The sequence below is a fragment of the Aythya marila genome (genome assembly GCF_965140915.1).
Source record: "Aythya marila genome assembly, chromosome: 2".
Lineage (NCBI taxonomy): Eukaryota > Metazoa > Chordata > Aves > Anseriformes > Anatidae > Aythya > Aythya marila.
The window spans coordinates 92857803-92881166 of record NC_139043.1 but is presented as its reverse complement, the minus strand read 5'-3'; the positions used below and the strand labels follow the sequence as shown (position 1 = coordinate 92881166).

Here is a 23364-nt window from a genome sequence, read left to right as displayed (position 1 = left end):
GAAAAACAGGCTGTGTGAAAAAGGTGCCTTAATGTGAATGCAGATTTTGCCTTGTGGTAAGTAGAAACAAGTTAGGATGGATACTGGTGGAAAGATGGCTACTTTGACTAAGTGGAAATGGTGAGAACATGCTGTTCTTCATAAAAGAAATACTGTTTTCAAAATATGCAGGTCAAAAGCAGTATGGAGAAAGTCTGTCATCTTCCCTTCAGGCCTGGGTCTCAGCTGGGAACTGCTTCCTGAAGAGGTCCAGCAACTTGAAGAGAATTGACCATCCTCCCAAGCTCCATGAATCAGAGTCTCAGCTATCAGGGGTAAGCATCTTTCTCTGCAAAGAGGCGCGGAATAGAGGCGCAGAATAGAGGCGCATCCCAACAAGTCGTCTTCTTCCAAGGAAGTTCTCTGGGGTATCAGGGTAAGCTCTGACTGGGAATGAGTGGGAAAAGCACCGCATTGTGACTGGCCTGGATGCTCCATGTATACTTGGCATAGACTATCTTAGAAGAGGATATTGCAAGGACCCAAAAGGGTTCTGGTGGGCTTTTGGTATAGCTGCCTTAGAGACAGAGGGCATTAAACAATTATCTACCTTGCCTGGTCTCTAAGGACTGCTCTGTTGTGGGGTTGCTGAGGTTTGAAGAACAGCAAGTGCCAATCGCTACCACAACTGTGCACCGGCAGCAATATCGCACTAACCGAGACTCCCTGATTCCCATCCATAAGCTAATTCGTCAATTGGAGAGCCAAGGAGTGATTAGCAAGACTCACCTTTCAATAGTCCCATATGGCCAGTACGAAAGTCTAATGGCGAGTGGAGACTAACAGTGGACTATCGTGGCCTGAACGAAGTGACGCCACCACTGAGTGCTGCAGTGCCGGACATGCTGGAACTTCAGTACGAACTTGAATCGAAGGCAGCCAAGTGGTACGCCACAATTGACAATGCTAATGCATTTTTCTCCATCCCTCTAGCAGCAGAGTGCAGGCCACTATTTGCTTTCACTTGGAGGGGAGTCCAATATACTTGAAATCGGCTGCCCCAGGGGTGGAAACACAGCCCTACCATTTGCCATGGGCTGATCCAATCTCTGCTGGAGCAGGGGGAAGCTCTTGAACACCTGCAATACATCGATGACATTATTGTGTGGGGTGACACAGCAGAGGAAGTTTTTGAGAAAGGAAAGAAAATAGTCCAAATCCTTCTGAAAGCCGGTTTTGCCATAAAACAAAATAAAGTCAAAGGACCTGCATGAGAGATCCAGTTTTTAGGAATAAAATGGCAAGATGGACGTCATCAAATCCCAATGGATGTGATCAACAAAGTAACAGCTATGTCTCCACCAACTAGCTAAAAAGAAACACAGACTTTCCTAGGTGTTGTGGGGTTTTGGAGAATGCACATCCCAAATTACAGTCTGATTGTAAACCTGCTCTACCAAGTAACCTGTAAGAAGAATGAGTTTGAATGGGGCCCTGAGCAACGACAAGCCTTTGAACAAATCAAGCAGGAAATAGTTCATGCAGTAGCCCTTGGGCCAGTTTGAACAGGACCAGATGTGAAGAATGTGCTCTACACTGCAGCCGGGGAGAACGGCCCCACCTGGAGCCTCTGGCAGAAAGAACCTGGGGAAACTCGAGGTCGGCCCCTGGGGTTTTGGAGTTGGGGATACAGAGGATCTGAGGCCTGCTATACTCCAACTGAAAAGGAGATATTGGCAGCATATGAAGGAGTTCTATCTGCTTCAGAGGTGGTTGGTACTGAAGCGCAGCTCCTCCTAGCACCCCGATTGCCGGTACTAGGCTGGATGTTCAGAGGAAGGGTCTCCTCTACACATCATGCAACTGATGCTACATGGAGCAAGTGGGTTGCACTGATTACTCATCGGGCTTGAATAGGAAACCCCAGTTGCCCAGGAATATTGGAAGTGATTATGGACTGGCCAGAAGGCAAACACTTTGGGATATCATCAGAGGAGGAGGTGGGTCGTGCTGAAGAAGCCCCACTGTACAACCAGTTACCAGAGAATGAGAAGAAATATGCCCTGTTCACTGATGGGTCCTGTCGTATTGTGGGGAAGCATCGAAGATGGAAGGCTGCTGTATGGAGTCCTACACGATGAGTTGCAGAAGCTGCTGAGGGAGAAGGTGAATCGAGTCACTTTGCAGAAGTGAAAGCCATTCAGCTGGCTTTAGACATTGCTGAATGATAAAAAATGGCCAGTTCTCTATCTCTACACTGATTCATGGATGGTAGCAAATGCCCTGGGGGGATGGTTACAGCAATAGAAGCAAAACAACAGGCAGCACAGGGGCAAACTCATCTGGGCTGCTGCATTTTGGCAAGATACTGCTGCTCGGGTAGAGAACCTGGCTGTGAAAGTACGTCACGTAGATGCTCATGTGCCCAAGAATCGGGCTACTGAAGAACATCAAAACAACCAGCAGGTGGATCAGGCTGCTAAGATTGAAGTAGCTCAGGTGGACCTGGATTGGCAACATAAAGGTGAATTATTTATAGCCCGATGGGCCCATGACACCTCAGGCCATCAAGGTAGAGATGCAACATACAGATGGGCTCGTGATCGAGGGGTGGACCTGACCATGGATGCCATAGCACAGGTTATTCATGACTGTGAAACATGTGCTGCAATCAAGCAAGCCAAACGGTCAAAGCCTCTTTGGTATGGAGGACGATGGCTGAAATATAAATATGGAGAGGCCTGGCAGATTGATTACATCACACTCCCTCAAACTCGCAATGGCAAGCGCCACGTACTTACAATGGTGGAAGCAACCACCGGATGGCTGGAAACATATCCTGTGCCTCATGCCACCGCCCGGAACACTATCCTGGGCCTTGAAAAGCAAGTCCTATGGCGACATGGTACCCCAGAAAGAATAGAGTCAGACAATGGAACTCATTTCCGAAACAACCTTATAGACACTTGGGCCAAAGGACATGGTATTGAGTGGGTGTATCACATCCCCTATCATGCACCAGCCTCTGGGAAAGTTGAACGATACAACGGACTGTTAAAGACTACATTGAAAGCAATGGGCGCTGGGACATTCAAAAATTGGGATATGCATTTGGCAAAGGCCACCTGGTTAGTCAATACTAGGGGATCTGCCAACCGAGCTGGGCCTGCCCAATCAAACCTGTTACGTACTGTAGATGGGGATAAAGTTCCTGTAGTGCATGTAAGAAATATGCTGGGTAAAACAGTCTGGGCTACTCCTGCCTCAGAAAAAGGCAAACCCATTCGTGGAATTGTTTTCGCTCAGGGACCTGGATATACTTGGTGGGTGATGCAAAAGAACGGAGAGGTCCGGTGTGTACCTCAAGGAGATTTAATACTGGGTGAGAATAGCCCATGAATTGAATTGTACCATGTTAATTACTATATAATACAATACTGTATGTTATCACTACCATGACTACTATATACCCTACATGAAAATGGTGACTAATTAGAATATATGGAAAAGTGTGTAACCTGAGCATGACATAAATCGTATGGAATAAGGGGTCGATAGATGCCCTGGTTTCAGTTAGAATAGAGTTGATTTTCTTCCTAGTGGCTGGTAGAATGCTGTGTGTTGGCTTAGGATGAGAAGAGTGCTGATAACACCCCGATGTTTTAATTGTTGCAGAGCAGTGCTTATACCAAGCCAAGGACATCTCAGCCTTTTGCTCTGTCCTGCCAACAGGCAGGCTGGGGGCGCAGCAAGAGCTGGGAGAGGACAGACCCAGGACAGGTGACCCAAACTAGCCAAAGGGGTATTCCATACCATCTGACATCATGCTAAACAATATATAGGGGTGGCTAGCAGGGGGAGGGGGCTGGACTGCTCGGGGTTAGGCTGGGCATCGGTCAGCGGGTGGTGAGCAATTGCATTGTGCATCACTTGTTTGTACATATTATTAGTAGTAGTACTATTATCATCATTGTATTATTATTTTCCTGTCTTAATAAACTGTCTTTATCTCAACTCACGGGCTTCACTTTCCATTTCTCTCCCCCGTCCCAGAGAGGGAGGGGGGAGGGTGAGCGAACGGCTGCGTGGTGTTTAGCTGCCGGCCGGGTTAAACCATGACATTCCTATAGGATTTGTGGGTGGGTGATAGGTCCTAAACCCCCTGCAAGACACTCTTACTAAGGTAACCAAGGGCTGTGGGAATTGCCATAGCAAAATTTCTAGATGGGTCAGACAGAATTGAAGACCAAGGACCAGAAGAAAGGGAGCAAATTACCAGACATACCACTAGAAAGTCCATTAGGAATAACAATTAGAAATTGGAACAATAGGGACCCCAGAAAATGAAAAAGTAAATTTAAAAATGGTCCAATACTATATGATAGAATGACCAAAAGAACCCTTAAGACCCCTTGTATTTTGGCTGATATTTGGGTCCACGGAGGCCTGGGTCTGTCAGGCTTTGAACATTAATGTTAATAGTAGAATACCTGTGGATCCAGAAGAGAACAAGTATGCTGCAGCTGACACATGGAATTAGAAGTTAGAGAGCAATTGATTAAGAATGAATATGTGCTACATTTGCGATGTACTGTGCCTGTGCTGCGCTTAGACCTCCAGATAACAGGAGCCCCTTGGACCCCAAGAACCAGATCAAAACAACCTCATGGCTCGGACTTTAACCAAGGGGTCTGAAATAAGGAGGACTGTTCACAAAGGGACAGGGTATGCATATGTATAGGAGTGTTGGGAAACTTCATGTATATGTAACTCTTTACTAGATATAACCAAAGCCCACGTTAGGAGTGCACGACTTTGGTGGGACTACCCCCCACCCTCGTGCCGCCCAGCACTGAGTAAACATACCTTCTTTACAATCTTACTGATTGTGGAGTCAGCTTCAACTGTGGAATCAGCTTACACTGATTACCATTTTAGGGCACTGTTTCTTTTACACAGTAAAGGAAGTATAGCTACTTAATTCAGGTATCATGATTTTGCTCCTGAGATAGATGCCTATAAATGTTACAATGCTGAATTGTGCTTCCACTTTTTGAATTTAGCAGGCCATGAATAAGTTAACAGTATTAAACACCATCAAAAGACAAACACCTAGGATAATCAACCACCCTATAATTTATAATCAGATTCATTGTTAAAAAGAATACAAATTACTCATTACAAGTCACCCCTTGCCTCAGTCAGATGCCACTTTCAAGCCCACAAGAAGTCTGACAAACAAGGCTGGACATTTGTTCCATAAAAGCAAAAATAAATACAAGGTAGATATTGTAATACCACTTGGATCATCAATACTTGTAGTTTTAAAAAGGCACAAACTGGACTTTCCATAGTTAAGAAACACAAATGTAAATCTTGAGCTTTTAATTATATTGTTTATTTATAGTTAAACATTAACATCTTAACAGAAGTCTGCAAGCATGCAGGGATAATCTTTCAGTGATGTTTCTGTTTAAATTGAAGTCCACAGTAGCCACACGTTCCTGTCTTCGTTTCTTTGTCCTGCAAAAATATAGACACAAAAGATGCTAGTTTCACTTTACAGAACTTTTAGAAACTACAAAGTTTCTCTTACTTACATTCACCATCTTAAAACGGATCAATATAGGTCAGTACAGAATTTATGCTTACTTGAAACACTGCAAGTAAGAAAGGTGGTAAGAGATTCATACTTGGTATCTACACCATACGCAGCTTCCCTGCTGCCATTTTTAACTACCAGTCCTGATCTCTAAACACAATTTTTAAGTCCAGCCAAACAGTATCTTTTCAGCAATAAAGGATTCTCTTACCAAACTGGACAACTTAAGTCACTTCATTCATATTTGTTCCAGTGTTCTGAAAGGATCATTTTGTATTTATTTTAATAGAGAACGTGATTTTTCATTTTCAAGTTATATCTAGATAGGAATTTCAGCCAATTATGTACACTGACAGAATTAGTTACATGAAGGAGGAAAGTTCAGTAGAATTTCAAGAGAAATCCTAAAAAGAAACATTTTGGAGAAACAGATTACTACAGAATAAGATTTTATTCTTCTTTCCAAAAGATAAAAAGTTTATATATAATTAAAATTTAGAAGTGTGACTGATTGCAAGCAGTCGTTGTCCTCCTTAACATGAGGAAAAGACAAGACAAGCAGACAAGGAGGATTTTCTGCTATTTAGCAACATGACTATCCACAAGTTAATATTCAAGTGAAAAAATCCAGACTACCCTCCAACCCCCTAAAGTTGGGGTTTCAATTACTATGGCCAAGGAGAACAAGCTGATCTAGTATCATTCTCTCTGTTTGCAGGTACCAGCATTCAGTAATTCAACTACAGACCTCATATAAATTAATTGTTAACACAAAAAGATATCAAAAGTTACAGAAACTAAAGCATTTCTCAAGAACAGTGTGATGCAGGTAAAAAAAAATTAACGTTAAGTCAGAACAGATTGCTACAGAAGTTAACTTCTTAAGACTAAAGAATACAAGCTCCCTAAGTTTTATGAATTAGAACATCTGCTTTTGAAGAATGTAAAATAAATCATTATAAAATGCTTATTTTGTTCAAAATTGAAGAAATTATGATTGTCTCAACAATGCTGATGCTAAAGGACACTATTGTGTGTTCCCCCACCACTCTCTTGGGTATTAGGCAAATGTCAAATTTGAGGTAACCAAGCAAAGACTAAATTATCTTCAGTCTGCCTCAGGACAGTGCCTATTCAACTGATTCCATCAAGTTCATCAGTAGCCTCAATATTCTTCAATCCAGAATAAGAATACATTGGAAGCTACATCGCTACTGCCAGGGAGAATAGGAGGATAAGACATCTATTTTTCACTGATTCTCTGCCTATAATGAATCTTTCAGTCTTCAGAAATGCCAAGATTTAGATTTCTAAAGACAGGTTTTTTTTTCCTTTTTTCCCCCCCCTTGACCTTAGAGGATTCTAGAATAAACCACAGTCCCAAGAATAATGCAGAAGTATGGCTAGTCTACACAGTGGATTTAAGTAGTTAAATGCCTCAAGACACAGCAAGCTTTTTTGTTTTGCTTACAAGGCACTGCTCGTTAATATTACGTTTTATTTGTTTTGTTATGAGATTTATTTTTTCTAGAAAGTTAAAATCACAAGCAAGAAATTTCTGGTAACTTCAAATGGAAACTCAAATTCTTCTAGGTAGAAATAAATCTTAATTTTGTATTAGGAACTAAATAAAATGAGCCTCTTAGTAGTTTTTTTTACTTCATTGAACTAACATGCCAAAGAGCAGATGAACTTACACACAAGAAATAACAAACAAAACATGCTATATGAAGAACAAAGATATTACCAAGTTTATGTATACTTTAGGATGTCCCAAAGCTCCACCACCACCATCGCATGATATCACTCTGCTTTCAACTTCACTCACAGGCTGCTCTGCAATTAAATCAATTGCAAAGTTCTTGTTCACCTGAAAGAAAAAGAAAAAAAAAGAAAGCTTTCAGTTATCTTGCACACTCAAACAGAAAACAATTGCTTCCCAAAATAGTTACACTACAACCAACTTAAGAAGTTCCTACGCAGTTTTTTTCCTGACCTTCTCCACAGCTGTAACAACTTCAGCTGCACTGTATTTGTTCACCAGACCAGTGAACTGAAGGTGTTAAACCCCACAAAAATAATGCCCATACCTTAACACAGACCACAACAATGCTCAGGTTTACATGACCTAAGCAGATTCAGCAAAGAGGTGGAGCAGGAACAAGCAGCTGAGAACAGAAATTTTTTTTAACTGACACTGCCTCTGTATTGCTTTTGCCACTACATGATAAAATTGCAAAAATCTGTGCTGATAAACTCAAAATAATGGCGGGACAAGTAAGGTCATGAGAGAGATAAAACAACTGCCAGTAATTTAGAGCCTCCCACCACACATGTTACTCCATCACTGCACATAAATCTCAGGAAGACATTAACTTAGTACACAACAGTTATAAAGGCAAATTGTAACGAATTAGAAAGAAGAAAAGCCTCTAAGCACTGTTATGCCACTCTGTAAATCCATCTTACACACAATTCTTGAATATGTATATCACTACTGACTGTCAGATTTTTTACTCGAGCACATCTGTGAGACCTGCTGAACACACCCCCTCCTGGAGAGCGCCAGAGGCAGGCAACAGAGCGAGCTGCACCTACGCAGAACCTGCAGCACCTCCCTCATTCGTCTGTGCCACCTTCTTCCAGCTAGCTCAGAGCCAGCACTGAGCAGACAACCATCCCTGTCAAAAGCAACGTTACACGCATGAGAATATAAAATAACATGCAAACCCAAGAAGGTGCTATCTACCATACTGTGCATAAGTTTCATCAACTTGTCAGTATCTGAGTCTTAGGAAAAATACAAGATTTTTAAGTGCCCATTAAATGAATCTAAGAACCACAAGGGGGTTTTTTATGTAGTTCTAGTACATGACAACTTGGATTCTTTTGCCAAGCCTTCAATTAAAGCTCCACAAAAATCTGTGTTTTCCATACAGCAATAGAAAAGTCAGTTTGTCAACCACAGGATTTTATTTGCCTAAAGCTATATAAAGTTAACAAAAAAAATTAACTTTCAGTATTGTAGCAAAACAGCAACGTCAAGGAACTCATTGCTTGGGAATGACATCCACAAGTCATGTGCAATCTCAGTCAGCTTGCAAGGATTTTAACTGCTGCTTTAAGTAATGATCAAGATCTTGGATCTTTCTTTTTATGCTGAAGGAGGAAGACAGCACTCTGGTGCAACTCAGCTTCAAGATCATAAAGAGAACTCCACTCTTCCATATGCTGGCTTATTTCTGAACCACAAAAATATCTGTGGGGATAGGGGGAAAATAAGAACCTCTGATCTGCTGTACAACAATGACTTGTTTCTGGTTCAGCATGCTAAACAAAAGTCTAGGAATGTGCGAGGAAAACATGCCAGAAAAAAAGACTGAGAAAAAAAATTATGTGGGGAAAAAAAAGAAGCAATTCTTGCTTCAGTTATATCACGTCCCTTCAATTAAAGCACAGTAGTAGTTACTGAGGAAGGGAGATTTCTCCCTAAGCACACCCAAACAGCATGGTCTTTACCCAAAGCATAACTCAATGAACAACTTTTTTTTTTCTCCCCAGTGCCAGCCTGACAATCCCACTGCTGCTTGTTTCCAGCTACTTGCCTGTGCCAGCACATTGTCTGTGAGGCTGAGAGTGAAAAACCAAACTTGGAACCCACCCAGGTCCAAGAGTCCAAAGGAAAAGAAGTCTGTATTTAAACCAGACCATCTCTGATGTCAGTTCTTCTCACGGCTTCTGTTGCTGTGCTAGCACAACAGGAAGAGTGGAGCTGAAGTGGAAATTGCAGTGTGGCATTAGATTCTGTGTCATCTTAGGGATTATACGAGGACAGGATTACACTGGTCTGGCTGCACAGATGCAGTTTAATAGCTGCCATTCTCAGTTTTCTCACAGCTACTTGTTTTAGACCCTTGCCAGAGATCATTAATCCCCCAGTTCTGCAGATTTAAACATTCAAGATCCAGCACAGAGAACAATGATTTCAGCTAAAACACATGGATTTCGTTAGCCAAACAATTAGACTGGCAGAACTGAAGTGACAGCGTCCACATAACCTGGCCCTGTTCTCCCACAGCTTGGCAGGCGCTCAGAAGGGCCACGTGCAGAATCAAGGTGTGAGGCCAGACCTCGCTGGGGGCACGTGGAGCCAAAGGCTGAGGTTTGAAACAAGTGGCTACAGAGGCTGTACTGGTCTGGTAAGGAGTCCAATTTGATTAAGCAGTGAAGAAAAAGAACTAAGTGAGGAAGCACAGTCACCATGTCAGCAGGCTAGCTTCAGAAACACGGCAGCATTCAGACAACACTGCTGTGAAATTCCAATACTAGCAGCTGAAATGCATTTGGGGAATTCCTATAAGGAAAAAAAAAGCCACTAGAAAGATAACCCACTTTGCTAAACACCACAGATAAATTCACCACAGATAAACACAGATTAGGATTATTTTCAGTGTTAATAGGTAGATTTTGTTCCATCTTCACAATTAAGAACTAGCATTAAGTCTTGCTTAACAGACCTAGAGCTTGCCTTTTGCTGGGGAAAGGGGAGCTGGGCTGAACTTGAAGCTTTCAGCGTTCCTTCATACAAAAAGTGAACCAGAAATAAATTGGTCATGAAGACACATTAGCAGGACTGGCAAGCCATGGAAAATTAGAGTCAAAGAGCATGTCCTACAAAGTTACAGAGGTAGAACTGAAATAGACATTGCATTTGGGAAATACTCAATCACTGTTCTCCCAGGAGTAAGCTTCCGACCACATTTTAAGCAACATTTTCATTTAATTATTTCCCACATATAATTCCTATTTTTGCCATGCAGCTTAAGTTAAATAGCATATATCTTACGAAATTCATGATACAATGAAGTCAACAACACAAAAAAAAAAAAAAAAATCAAAGATAAGCATGAGTTCAGGTTAAAATAGAAAAATAATATTTATATATGTATGCATTAGAAAACTACCACATCTTATAGTTAATACCTCTAATATCCATACACATCTGGAGCATTAGCACTAACACACTGATCATGCATTGGAGAATACAGACCAGCTAAAACAATTCCTGTTTCTCTCCCAAAGGACAGCAGCAGATCCCTCAGGGAATTGCGGTGCCTGATTATTAGGGAAAACTGAATGCTGGAGGACATAGTTTCACGTACCCACTCTGTTGATACAAAGCAGCAGCAAGCCTACAAAATAACTTTTCATTTGGCTGATGTTAGTGTTACTTAATTTTGCCTTTGAGGCTTCATTATTTTAGAATACTGTAAATCTTAGTTTTATTTATTAAATTGTATTGCTGCTTCAGCAAATGCTCGTATGCCTTCATAAAAACACCTTTGCAATATGGGTAAGGACTCAGATTTTAAATATGCAAGGCAAATTACACCTCAAAACACGTATTTAAACAGATATATAGATAGGTGATTCAGCAAAGCATTTAATTATGTGCTGCTGCTAAACAAAAATGGCACTAGAATCATTCTTAAAGTTTTCTTTCAAATGAAAACACCGTCTAATTTTCAGATGCCAAACGCTTACAGCTCCCACCTTAAATGTAAACACCTAATGGATATAAGGTGAGTCTTGAATTTTTACAGCAATTTGAGAAGGAATTTCCATTGAAGTCACAAATGCTTGGAGAGAGGGAGAACAAAGTTAAACTTCATCAGCCAGTAGTCTAAAAACAAACGAGAAAAGCCCTCAAGCTTTAAACATACAGCAAACCCTGACAGAGAGACTTTCTTAGAGACTAGTGTATTATCATACACAAATTTACACTAGAACTTAACTCTTAGGAATCTGAAATCATACCACTAAGTAACTAAGAAATATGTTTAAAAATCACACTACTAACTTGTAAATGATATTGGATGGCTTTATAGCTTACTTTAAGGTAAAATGCATAACACGGAAATGATAACTTGTAAGTTTGCAAATTTAAGATCTTTCTTCAAATTAACTGGATACACAAGGTTATGGATTTATCCAATTACTCTGCATCTATGCTTTCCACTATCCTGAAATATTAGTTATTTCAACCAAAGTTCAGTTGGAAACTAGCATTTCCAAGTCTATCCAGCTTACTTCAGTTTTGAGTACTCTCAGTTTGGAAAAGCAGAAACATGTAAAACAAAAAAATGTTTATTGATTGAAGTTGGATGCTTAAAGCAAGCAACATGGCACTTTGTTTTACACTTTATGCCTATAGAAAAGTATTGTCAGATAGTTATTAGCAGTGATACAGCACTATAATATTTGTATTTTCTGAATTTAGTAAGTCGTGGTTAAAAAACATTTTACCTCAAACAGAAAAATACGAGGCATTTTGGACTCTTCCCCCCTTCCCCACAAGTCTTCTACTTGACAGAATCATGCAGAGAAACACAACTACATCAGCACTATGCTTTAACTTGGATCCCAGTTTCTAGGACAAGTCATGGGCAGCATGCAAATATGTTATTCCAGAAGTATCAACATATGTATGTATACTTTGCATACTCAAATTACCATACTGCTAAGACATGAGTTCTAATGTTTGTGCTCTGTTTCCTGGGTAGTTATTACATATTATAAATGATATTCAATTTTTTTCTATTCCCGTATTTAGATACACTATGATGTTCAGCAGAGAAAATAAGTCACTGCATTTGAGATTACCAGAAATGAAAACATGCCATCAACCTACATAGTTAACATGTACTTAGATAGCTAAGGTTACTAAATTTCTTATCTCAAATGTTTATGTTTGTAACATACAATCTAAAGCCTAGCTTTCACTTTTTTTGCTGTTAAAAGAAGGCATATTCAAACAACACCATTAATTTTGTAGTTTACCAAAAGAAAATAATGAAAACATGCCATTATTTACAGTTTTAAAATGTAACATTAGATTTCAGGCCCAACTGCCAAATATTTTAAAAACCTATAAACTTCTGCAGGGTTCCTCATCATTTTTGACCGTTTTAAACTTCAGCCCACCAAGCTACTGAAAACTTGGTTTTCTGTCAAAGCAGACTTCTTTATAGACAAGATCAAACAGCTACATTAACAAGAATAGGGTGGCACACAGAAGCTACCATATGCTGTACTGAAAGAAGATTTTTCACTCCAGTGAGAAGAAAACCACACAAAACCCGAAATCCAACAAACTTCATTTCTGAATTTTGGTGGTTGAAGACATCAAGTATTTAAAGGAAGTGCTACTTCCCCTCCCCTGAGGGAAAGTGGCAGGAGTTACCTCTTTTTGTCGTCCAACAAATCTAACTTTCCTGTAATCTTTTTCTTCATATACCTGAAAAATAAAAATGATCTGATTTAAAAAATAATGACCTCGAAGAACACAAAGGCTTACAGAACTATCAAGTGTAAATCGTTTAAATCTTTTAGTCAGTTTCAAGCACTGTCATCATCTTACAATTATATACTGCATAGGAAAAACTAATTTTCATTTCTGTCACAGAGAAAATAAATTATAGGTTGGAAAGTTAAAAAGAATAGGCAGAGGGGGCAAGGCAGGGATGCTTAAAGCCAGTAAACAGAAGCCTTGGCTGCGACCAGAGATACAAACAGCAGATTTATTACTTCTAGTGATGGGTTTTGATCCCACACTGCCACCCGGAAGATGACATACACTGTGACATGTAATATAAATAATATATGATATGTAACACGTATATAAATATACATACACAGTTATTTACTTTCTGAAGAGACCTCCGAGACCACCTGGTCCAACCACCCCCCTCCCACCACTGTCACCCACTAAACCATGTCCCCAAGCACCACGTCCAGCCTCTCCTCGCCCACCCCCAGGGTCGGTGACTCCACCACCTCCCCGGGCAACCCGTCCCGGCTCCCCGCGGCCCCACCTGCCCGGTGTGTGTCACCGCCTCGCCCGTGGCGGCGGCGCGCAGCCCGTAGCGCCGCGGGGAGGCCGCGGGCAGCGCCGTGCGGGTCGGCAGCAGCAGCGGCAGCAGCAGGCGGCGGAAGGTCGCGCCGGGCGCCGCCATTTTGCGCCCGCTCCTTCAGCCGTGCGCATGCGCCGCCACCGCCCCTCCCTCCCTCCCTCCCTCAGCGTGGCTACCGAGGAGCGCCGGTTGCGAACGGTTGGTGGCCGTTATGGGGTGACCGTTGGGGACCGTTGGGGGCCGTTAGGGGCGGTGGGGGGACGGAGGGGGTCGTGAGGGGGATGCTGATGGCGGCGCTGTCCCCGCAGGGCGCGGAGCATGCTGTCCCTCCTGGCTAGAGCCGCGGCGCCGCTGTGCCGGCTGTGCCGCTCGCCCTTCAGCTCGCTGGCGCCGCGTTGGGGGCCGCCGTGGGCCGCCGGGGCCTCGGCGCTGTGGAAAGGGGCGGCCGCCCCCCCGGCCCTGCCCGCCGGCCCGGCGCTGCCCGGCCTCCTGCAGCTCGCCGCCGGGCTGAAGACGAAGACGACGCTGCGGAGGCGCTGCAAGGACTGCTACGTGGTGCGCCGCCGCGGCCGGCTCTACGTCTGCTGCAAGAGCAACCCCCGGCACAAGCAGCGGAAGCTGTAGCGCCGCGGCCGCTGCCCGGCGGAGCGGCGGGGAGCGTCGCCCCAAAGGGGACCTCTGTGGGGCTCCCGGGAGGGAAGAAATAAACGTGGTGTTGCTGTGTAAGGTCTTGGGTCCGAGTGTGTGCGGCCTCCTGACAGCTGGCTGCTAGGGAGCCAAGGCAGAAAGTGCTGTAGGTGACAGGGCTGGATGTTAATTCCTAAACTAGACTACATCAAGTTCGTGGTGGTCACTGCCTTAACTTTGTTTCAAACTGTGGATGCTGAGAACTCAAAGAAACGACTTTCAGGATCTCTTGGTTATTTAGTCTTAATATTAGCCTTACAACCAAGTAGCTTGCTCTTAAGTTAGCAAGAGTGAAGCTAAATCTGACTTGGGTGCGTCTGTGCTTAATTAAAGTAAAATGGAAATAAACATGGCTGATAGTGCATTATTACAACACACTATGAATCTTCCATGAAGAAAACCGTGATGTTGAAAACTGTGGTAACAGAACCAATAGTGTCAAACTTAGCTGGGCCCTGAAGTGGGAAATAGTATTAAATATGTTACATCAAAAGATGGTATGCCAACTTTGGGGTTAGTCTGTATGTAACATAAAAAATTCTTTTCACTGTTGAGTTACAGCAGGGACAACCTAATGTAGTTTCATAACGCCAGTGTAAGTAACCCTTGCTTAACATTATGGGTTTTAACACAAGGTGATGGCATTTTATCAGTATAATGTGAGACAATCTAGAAATCTTAAGTTGAAGTTATCTAGCATTATCATTTAATAATATATCACCTATATAATACATGTTGGAGTGTTCTTAGTGTCTTCATCCTTCTGAGATATCCCCATTGATGGTTCTGGTGTACCTGCTATTCTACTAGTAAAAGGTTTCCTGACCCCTAACACAAAAAGGCAATAGCTGGGGTAGCTAGGAATTACTGCCTTTTGACTAGACTTTGTAAATTGCTTTTTGTAGATATCTACAACAAATGTGAAAACAGTAATTTCAGCTCCCAGCTAATTTGTCTTAAGTTTCTGCAAAGATTTAGGCTCATCAACAAATACTAATGAGGCCTCAGAATTATTTGAATACAGCTTTTTGTGTATCCCTTGAAACAACTCTCCAGCAGAGAATTTGGGGAGAATGACTAGGAACATGGATGCCCCAAAGGTCATATGGCCAAGCATACTGTTGAATGCAAGCTGCTGGGTCTGTGTAGCAGCAGGTGAAAATTTAGACAGCCATAATTGCTGCAATCCCCAAGTGTGTTCCTACTGCTTCTGAATATTGCTATGCTTGAAGCAGGGATGTTTGGTCTTCCTGTGAACCGCAAGTTCCCAGCACAAGGTACCAAACTAAGCATTTGGGCAAGTAGGTTACAGCTACAAGACTGCCAGAGTAGTGTGAGATAGTGTCCGAGACTTAGAAGAGGTGAAGGTGATGGAGCACCACCCATATTTGAGGTTGCTCAAATGGTATGGTGTCTAGAAGGACTTTTCTGCCCTCCTAAAATTCTACAACTTGAAAATTGTACCAGCTTCTATAATTATATCCTTTCATTTTTACTAGGTGCTTGGCAGGCATTGAGAAGCTGGAAAGTTGTGGCTAAACAACCCAGAGGCAATGGTTATTGGCTGGTCCCTATGTGCCTGAGCACTTTGTCTTTTCACTCGTCTATCTCACTACAGGAAATGCGAATTTGGAGAGAGAGGAACAGGTTAGTTAACATAGACATCCATCTCAGGAGGCATTGAGGAAATTCATGGCAATGAATCCCCGGGGAGAAAAATGGCTAGCGTCATCACACCAAAGGGACATGGACTGAATCAAAACTTGGAAGTCTCCTCAGAACCAAAGAACCTTGTAGTAGTTGAAAACTTGATGTACCTCACAAAGCATGGCTGAAGTTTACACGCTCACAAATAAGAGCTCCTACTTTATAAATAAATTTTCCAGGACAGTTTTACCCCTGCTTTAATGCAGCTTGCCAGCTAAGCAGTCAAAGAGTGTGCGTATGTTCAGAAAACCCAATGGTGAGGTCCACCCCCTTTTCTAGAAGGTCATGGGGAATGTGCAAGGACTGACCATGGGTTGAATGAGTTGGCCATCAAATGAGGAGAGGGTCTGCAGGGGATTTTTAGCAAAAGTAGTTATCAGCTATACCTACTGCCTCCCAAGCAGTTGATCCAGACCCATGTTTCTGTCAGAAAAATGGCTCGTACTCTGGTACAAGACCAAACGTTCAGGGGTTCAGTCTGGGGCTTGCTTGCCAAGGGCAACATCAGATGGCGAAGAGAGAGACCTGCAAGTACGAGTTGACAGGGCTAGGAGCAGCGATCGCTCTCCAGTTAGAATCAAGGGCACATGGCATTCAGGGGCAGCTTTACCCAGGTCAGGCTGGTATCTGTTAGGTCTGGTCTAATTCTGCTCAGCAACAGGGAATGAAATTTACAGATGGCTTACTCTACAGGAGAGAGGGGCACAAATTACTGTGCTTTCATTTTCCCTGTTAGCCCAAGGCTTTAGTTCAAGTTTGTATACAATCCAGATTGAGCAGCCTATTTCAACAACTTATAATTAGGAAAAATCATGTTACGATTAAAGCCATTAAATTTAGTGCTTCTAGTCAGAAGTTTTAAGATTTGAAGTAATGTGAATTCAGATGTTTAACATGGCTGTAGATTACTCATGTGTCATCATCTGAACTGTTAGCTTGTGATACCTTGGGGTGGAGTGTTCAAAAGAAGGGAGTATTCGTGGTCATCACTGAAACGTCATGTAGAAACGTCGGTAGTGCTAATAGATTTTGGAAAGAGGATTATAGGATTAGAAAACAGAAGGCTCAGAACTGTAATTGTACTCTGCCATTGACTTACTGTATTATCTGGAAAAGGTAATTTTGCCTTTGTCTCTATTTCTCCATCTGTTAAATGGGAATACTGAATCTCCTGCTTCTAAGTACCTTTTTTGTTTTGTTAACACCCACAAATTGTTATAGAGGTATTCTAAAAAAATAAAATCAGATTTCGTAGCTTTCTGTAATTTGGGTGACATCATGAAGGTGACTAGAACTGGTGGCGGTGCATGTTTATTTTAGGTTTATTTGCAACGCCAAATTAGATGCTGAAATAATGTCAGTCATTAACCTAGTTGTTGGCAGGTGAGGGTTTACATCTTTCATTACAGACTTTCTGGATGTCGTGTTGCTTAATAGCTTTTTTTTCAAAGGTTAGGGTATACAACTGCTACTTAAGCTACCCAGGCCAAAAATTTAGTCCTGTAAAACTAAAAAAACCGTCAATGTTAGTTCCATAAATGTATGATTTTTCTTTTTTATTTCGTCCTTTTTACAAGATGTTGTGAGGGCAGAAGATGAAAGGTAGAGCAATGATAAGGAGAGCGCAGCTAGAATGTAAAATGGTTTAGGGGAAAATAGGACCCAATAACACGGAGGAAGAAGAATCCTTACACTAAAAAATGAAATAAGACTCAGGCTCTAATTACAGTTTCAGCCTCTAGTTTTCTGCTGATTTTGTGTCTAGGTTACCCCTTCCAGCAATTCTTCGTTCTTCTTTAAATCCCTGCAGTGGAGTAGGAGTGTGACAACTGATGTCTCCTGTGACTGCCTCCATTGTACAGTTACGAAAATAATTTGCAGTTGTGAGTGACTGAACTTGCTTAATTCCTCCAAACTGTTTCAGGGAATGAGACTGTCACATTCCCAGTACGCAACAGGTGGATATGTATTTAGGTCATCTGGAGGATAAATCGTAGAACTCATGTATATTAATGACTGTCAGACTTTGTGATTGCATGTATGGGAATTACTGCGTTGGTTGCTGAATTCAGGACAACAGCTCTTCAGTGATGACAGGTGAGGGAGAAATGTTTGGAAACGGTGCTACTGGGGGAGCTGTGTCTGCTTGGATCCAGCAGGTGCATGCAGAGGTTAGCTGACTGACAGGTGACTTTTCCGGATTCTGACATCACCAAAGTAAGTTTCATAACAGCTATAACAGCTTTTTTTTTTTTTTTTTTGGTTCTGCATACACCTTGTAGCTTTTCAAATTATTTTATCATGCCACATACACATCTACACAATCAGAAAGATAAAAATAAGCACAAGAAAAGGCAAGCCTTAAGAACAGTTGCTAATGGCTTTGTGAAATATTAACAATTGGAAGCTTTCATTTGTAGAGGGATGAAATAGATGACTCATCTGTCGATAATATCCATAAGTGTGACTATGCAAGGAAAATTAAGTTGGAATTTTAATTTTTACAAGAAAAATAAAAAATAAGTGCTCTTGAACAAGGAAGAAGAAAGTGAGAAGCTTTCTCATTGTTTAACAATGCAAAGGGACACTGCAGCACCACTGGAGACGCTGTTCAGAATGTGTTCTGTGTAGTGCCAGGGTCTTCCTGTAGTTTCAGTGAGTTCCACGCATCTGATATTAGATAGGCTTCATTACCAAAGGTAGTTTACATCTATCTGCAGTACCTCCATACTCTAAGGTTCTGAATCAACAAGGTACATGCATATAATATGTATTGATGAAAACTATCACATGACTTTTAAGGTATAAATTAAGGGCACTGTTGTCCCGTTCATGTTAATGAGGCTGGTTATCCATTTACATACTTGTATGCATTCCGTCACAGCTCATCAGATTATTCATTTAGAGCTCAGAATCTGTACCAGTAGTTTAAACGGTGGGCTGAACATGGTAGTCCAAGAGTCTGAGAATGGGCTGGATCTTTCTGACTTGCTGCGATGGTTTACTTCACAAAACAGGAGGGGTCAAGCCCTCATCTGTCCAGTCTCTCCTACTCTCCAGGACAGAATTTTTCTGTGTGTTAGAATAGCTGAACTGCCCAAGAAGCTGCTATTGAACTGTCACACTTTCAGCCCAGTTTATTTAGGTACGTGGTGTTGTTTTACTTTTATACCTCTGGGAGATAAACTGCAGCAGTTTAGTTATTGCTCCATATCCCACTCATAGTGGAGGCAGCAATCTTTATAAGAGATTCATCACAGTGAAGACATTGAACCTGATCTAAAAATGATGAAAATGGTTATGGAGAGAATATTGGTACCCAAGATGAAGCTGTCACTTACTAGAGTTATCCACCAGCCTCCAGAAATGGAAAACTCACATTTCACTGAGAAACTTGGGCATCAGACTTTGAACTCTGTTGTCTGTAAATGTGAATACAGAGTTGAAAGAGAACATTGTTTTTCAAGGAGGCACATGTTTTCATATGCCACATTGTGCAAAAAGAAAAAGTGAACTCAGCACTTTGTGGAGTTGTTGATCTAAAAATATATTGGTTCCCTTTAGTGGCTGAAAATAAGCCAAGAAACGTGAAGGAAATAATACAAGCTTCTCTGTTGTAAATGATTAAAGATTGGTAACGGACAATGCCCAAATGAGGAAAAGGCCAGGAACAAGCAGTCTCAGGGTGTAAAAAGGGATTTATCATGAAGGGAAACTTCATGATAAAGCAGGAAACATTTTCTTTATAGAAGTGTTTGTGATGTCTAAAATTGGCCACTTTCATAGGAAGTTGAAGTTTTAGATAAAAGCCACTGTATGTAGATTGTGTTCCAAGTACTTTATTTTTGCTTTGAATGCTCATTCTGCTATTAAGTGATATGTTGGTTTCAATAAAGTTGTCTTAACATTCATCCTAATCTCCAATTGCAAAGTCATGAAAAGGAAACCTATAGGATATGTTTAACAGAACTACAAGACAGTAAATACAAAACAGTAATCCAGGACTCAGTCTGAAGGATGAAGAATTCTATCCTAAAACAGGTAAACACATAACGTCAAAAAACACAAGGCTGTAGCTTGTCATGCAACTAAAATTCTGGTCCAAGACACTGCCACTTCGCTGGTGAGCTGTTTTGGTTTCCTTTGTTTTCATATAAAGCTACAGGAACTGTATGCAGAATCAACCTTAGTAATGCTGAACACTGAGGTTAAAATGCTCCTGAAGTTTTCACTCACCAATCTTCTACTTCCATCATCTGAAAGTCACATTAATGGTACAGCTTTCCATTAAGGGTTCAGGTTTGTGGTCATTTTTCTATGACCAGAAAAGACTTCACACCTCAAGCAATTCTCCATTGCGCAGGTATGGCCGCAACGCCTAGTTGCTACATGTACAACTTTGCACTTGAATGTAACAAAATAAAATTGTTTTGTGTAGGTTCATTGTGTTGAGCAGCATACATTATTTTTCCCTGTGACTCTCCTATCATTATTACTTCTTTGCTGATTTTTATTACACCACATTTATCATTGTTTGATCTATATCACTCCCATGTCACTGATAAAAACACAAGATATCTGTCATTTGTTCTGATACTTCTGAAACCACAGTGAAAGAAATTTAAATTTTATGATGGTTCCCAATTTGCACTTACTTTTCAACATCTGTTGCTCAAGCAGTTGTTCATCCATACACGTTAGGTTTTCTCTGAAGTTTTGAAACATAGGACATCTCATGTCCTGTGCCAGCTTATTTGATTTTGGTCCTGCATCTTCTTCCCTTGAACATCCACACTACATGCATAATGGACAACTTCCAGATGCTTTCATTGCTCAGACAAAACCCGGAAACTCTTCAGTGTCTCGACGTGTGTGGCTTATTCTCATGCACAGTTGGGCTGGTTCCTCCAGCCCATCCTGGGTGTCTGTTGCTATTCAGCCAGCTTTGATGTCTCACACAACTTCACACCATGCCCTCTGCACTCAGCATTCATCCTCAGCATCATCCACTCAACAGACAAACACGGAGGGCTGTCTCATCACCCATCTCATTGCCTTGAACACATAGTAAAGAGAATTTATTTTGTAAGGAACTTGAGATTTGTGGCATGCATAATGTTCAAAGAGGGGGCAGGAGGGAAAATAAACCCACTGGGCAGCTGCTTAAGTATCCCGAGCCCAGCACACAAGGAGATTGTGGTGAAAGTACCTTTCTGGCCTCCAGGTATGTGGCAGAACACCTCCACACTGTGAGCTTCAGCTGCATCCCTTGATACTGCATGAAAAAGTAAAGAGCATAACTAAAAGCAGCCCCCGTGAAGGTTCTCAGTCATAGACGGCACAGCTGGGTGCTAAGCATTGCTCAAAGACTGCGTATGACTTGAGTGGTAGGTCAGAGAGCGGTGGCAGCAGGGGCCAAGGTGGAGGACACTGGTGTTAAGGGCTCTCAGAAGTTCAACATCTGGAGTCTCCTTAAGCATTTGCAGTGCCTCCAGTCCCTTGCAATGATGCTGCCTATGAGCGTATGGTAACAAGCAGCTCTGGGACAGCTGGGAGAGTGAAGGGATCACTGGAAAAAGTCACTGACCATAAAGGCAATGTATAGATAAATTCCAACTCCCTGATACTCTGTCAGCTACTTAAATATTAAAATACATTAATTACATTTTGCATTGAAAATTAAGTTTCTTTTACTAACACCATTCTTTGAAAGATATTGTAGAACTGCCCTCCATTTCCTAATCTTCCAACTCCACCTCTAAATTTATTCAGGACTTATTTATATTATGCCAGCAGTATCTTTTATGTTAAACAGCACTTCTGTTCCTGTGGAATTCACCCTCTTGATATTTCTTTCTAGGTAGCAATCATGTCCTTTCTCAATCTTTGTTTTCCTCAGCTAAACAAGTCATTTTAGTCTTTTCTCATGAAACAGACTTTCTGCTTCTCTCTTCACCCTAATAGACCTTTTGTGTAACTTCTGAATTTGTGAGATAAGGTTTGTAAGGAGAGGTAATATATTTTATTAGATCACTGATATTGTTAGAAAAAATAGAAAAGCTTTTGGGTATACAAGTTATTTTCACGTATGCCCAAAGCTTACCAGATTTTTTTCCGACTGTTTCAATTGTCTAATAAAAGATATTGCCTCTGCCTACAAGCATTTCCTCTCATATGTTCTTAGACATTATTGACTACACCATATGTCTTTTGAGTTAATCTTTCCTGAAATATTTTATATAATTCTGTCCTCCCAAATATTTCAGGTTTTGCCAATATGACAGATGAATAGCTGCCTCTGTGCTTCAAGGAAACACACCTCACCCTATATATTTTAGGATTGCCTTTGAACAGCTCATGGGCCAGCTTACAGTAGTGCCTCAGCATCTTTCCTTGAGATACTGTTATGCACAGGTTTTTCTCCTACAAATAGCCAGCAGCCTACTTTCCTTCAGTTCATGCATGGTGTTATTCTTCCTATAGGATATTCCCACTACCCCCCCCATGCTAGTTTCCTCTTGCTACCTTGTCCAGGCATTTCGATGAACTTCCCACTTTTTGCACTAGGTTGTAAGGGACACACCACTAGTTTCTCCTCTCAGTGAAAGTTTGCTTTTTTGGCACACCCAGGCTTTTCTTAGCCACTCAGATTATACAACCGTAAAAATCTCTGTGCTCATACAGAGGCTTTTATATCCATCAAGTAGTATGTACGAGAGAGTAAAAACATTACCTTTCAAAAACGTACATGGATTTGAATACTGAAATGTATTACTACTTCAAAATAAGTATTGCACAATCTTTGTTATTTTTAAGAGGATTTTTAAATCCCAGTAATAAGGCCAACAAAAGGCCTGACCTAAACCCCACTGGTGTAAGTGAGAAGAAGCCAAGTGACATGAGCAGGAAGAGTAAGATGCCATGTATACGTTCCCTGCAGAGCACACCCTACCAGAGGTCTGTCCCCAAAAGAGGGGACAAGGTGGGAGCTGGGATGCATGAAGCCTGTTCAGTGATTCATGCCTGTGCAAAACAGCTGCTCTAAGGGACTGGAGGGTCCCTCAAGGATACACATGCTGCATTTCTAATACAATTTTGAGGGGCGAGGGTCTCCTTTCCAAAAGTCTTCCTATTCTGTGCTGCAAATAATAGATGATCCTGTTAAAATTATATAAAGAATGGGTGTCCTATAAAGGGGAATGATATGCTATGTAGGAATCAAGTCTAATCCTGTTAAACAGTCTATTTTAGTGATTTCTTAAGAAATTTTGTGCATGTTTGTATATGTGCAGATTTGGCTGGACTCACCAATCTCCCCTTTTTTTAATAAACCAGCATAAAGTAGAATTTATTTACATAATGCAATGATCCATGAAGGTTACCATAACATCAAGGGACCATATTAACCGCTTGAATGGAATTCATTAGAAATTAACTACCACTTAAATTAATTTTCCCACATTCACAAGGCTGTAA

The 23364-nt window shown here is 41.4% G+C and overlaps 2 protein-coding genes across 2 annotated transcripts; one reads left to right on the top strand and one right to left on the bottom strand.

Moving 5' to 3' along the window:
- Positions 1-5344: 5344 nt before the first annotated feature.
- NDUFS6 (NADH:ubiquinone oxidoreductase subunit S6) lies at positions 5345-13620 on the bottom strand. Its single transcript, XM_082755110.1, has 4 exons — positions 13456-13620; positions 12825-12878; positions 7329-7451; positions 5345-5502 (listed from the first exon to the last, which is right to left on the bottom strand). The coding sequence occupies exons 1-4, from the start codon at positions 13594-13596 to the stop codon at positions 5437-5439; spliced, it is 384 nt and encodes a 127-aa protein (XP_082611236.1). The 5' UTR covers positions 13597-13620; the 3' UTR covers positions 5345-5436.
- Positions 13621-13650: 30 nt separating this feature from the next.
- On the top strand, positions 13651-14537 carry MRPL36 (mitochondrial ribosomal protein L36). Its single transcript, XM_082755109.1, has 2 exons — positions 13651-13692; positions 13803-14537. Exon 2 carries the CDS (start codon positions 13813-13815, stop codon positions 14116-14118), a length of 306 nt encoding a protein of 101 aa, XP_082611235.1. The 5' UTR covers positions 13651-13692; positions 13803-13812; the 3' UTR covers positions 14119-14537.
- Positions 14538-23364: the final 8827 nt, after the last annotated feature.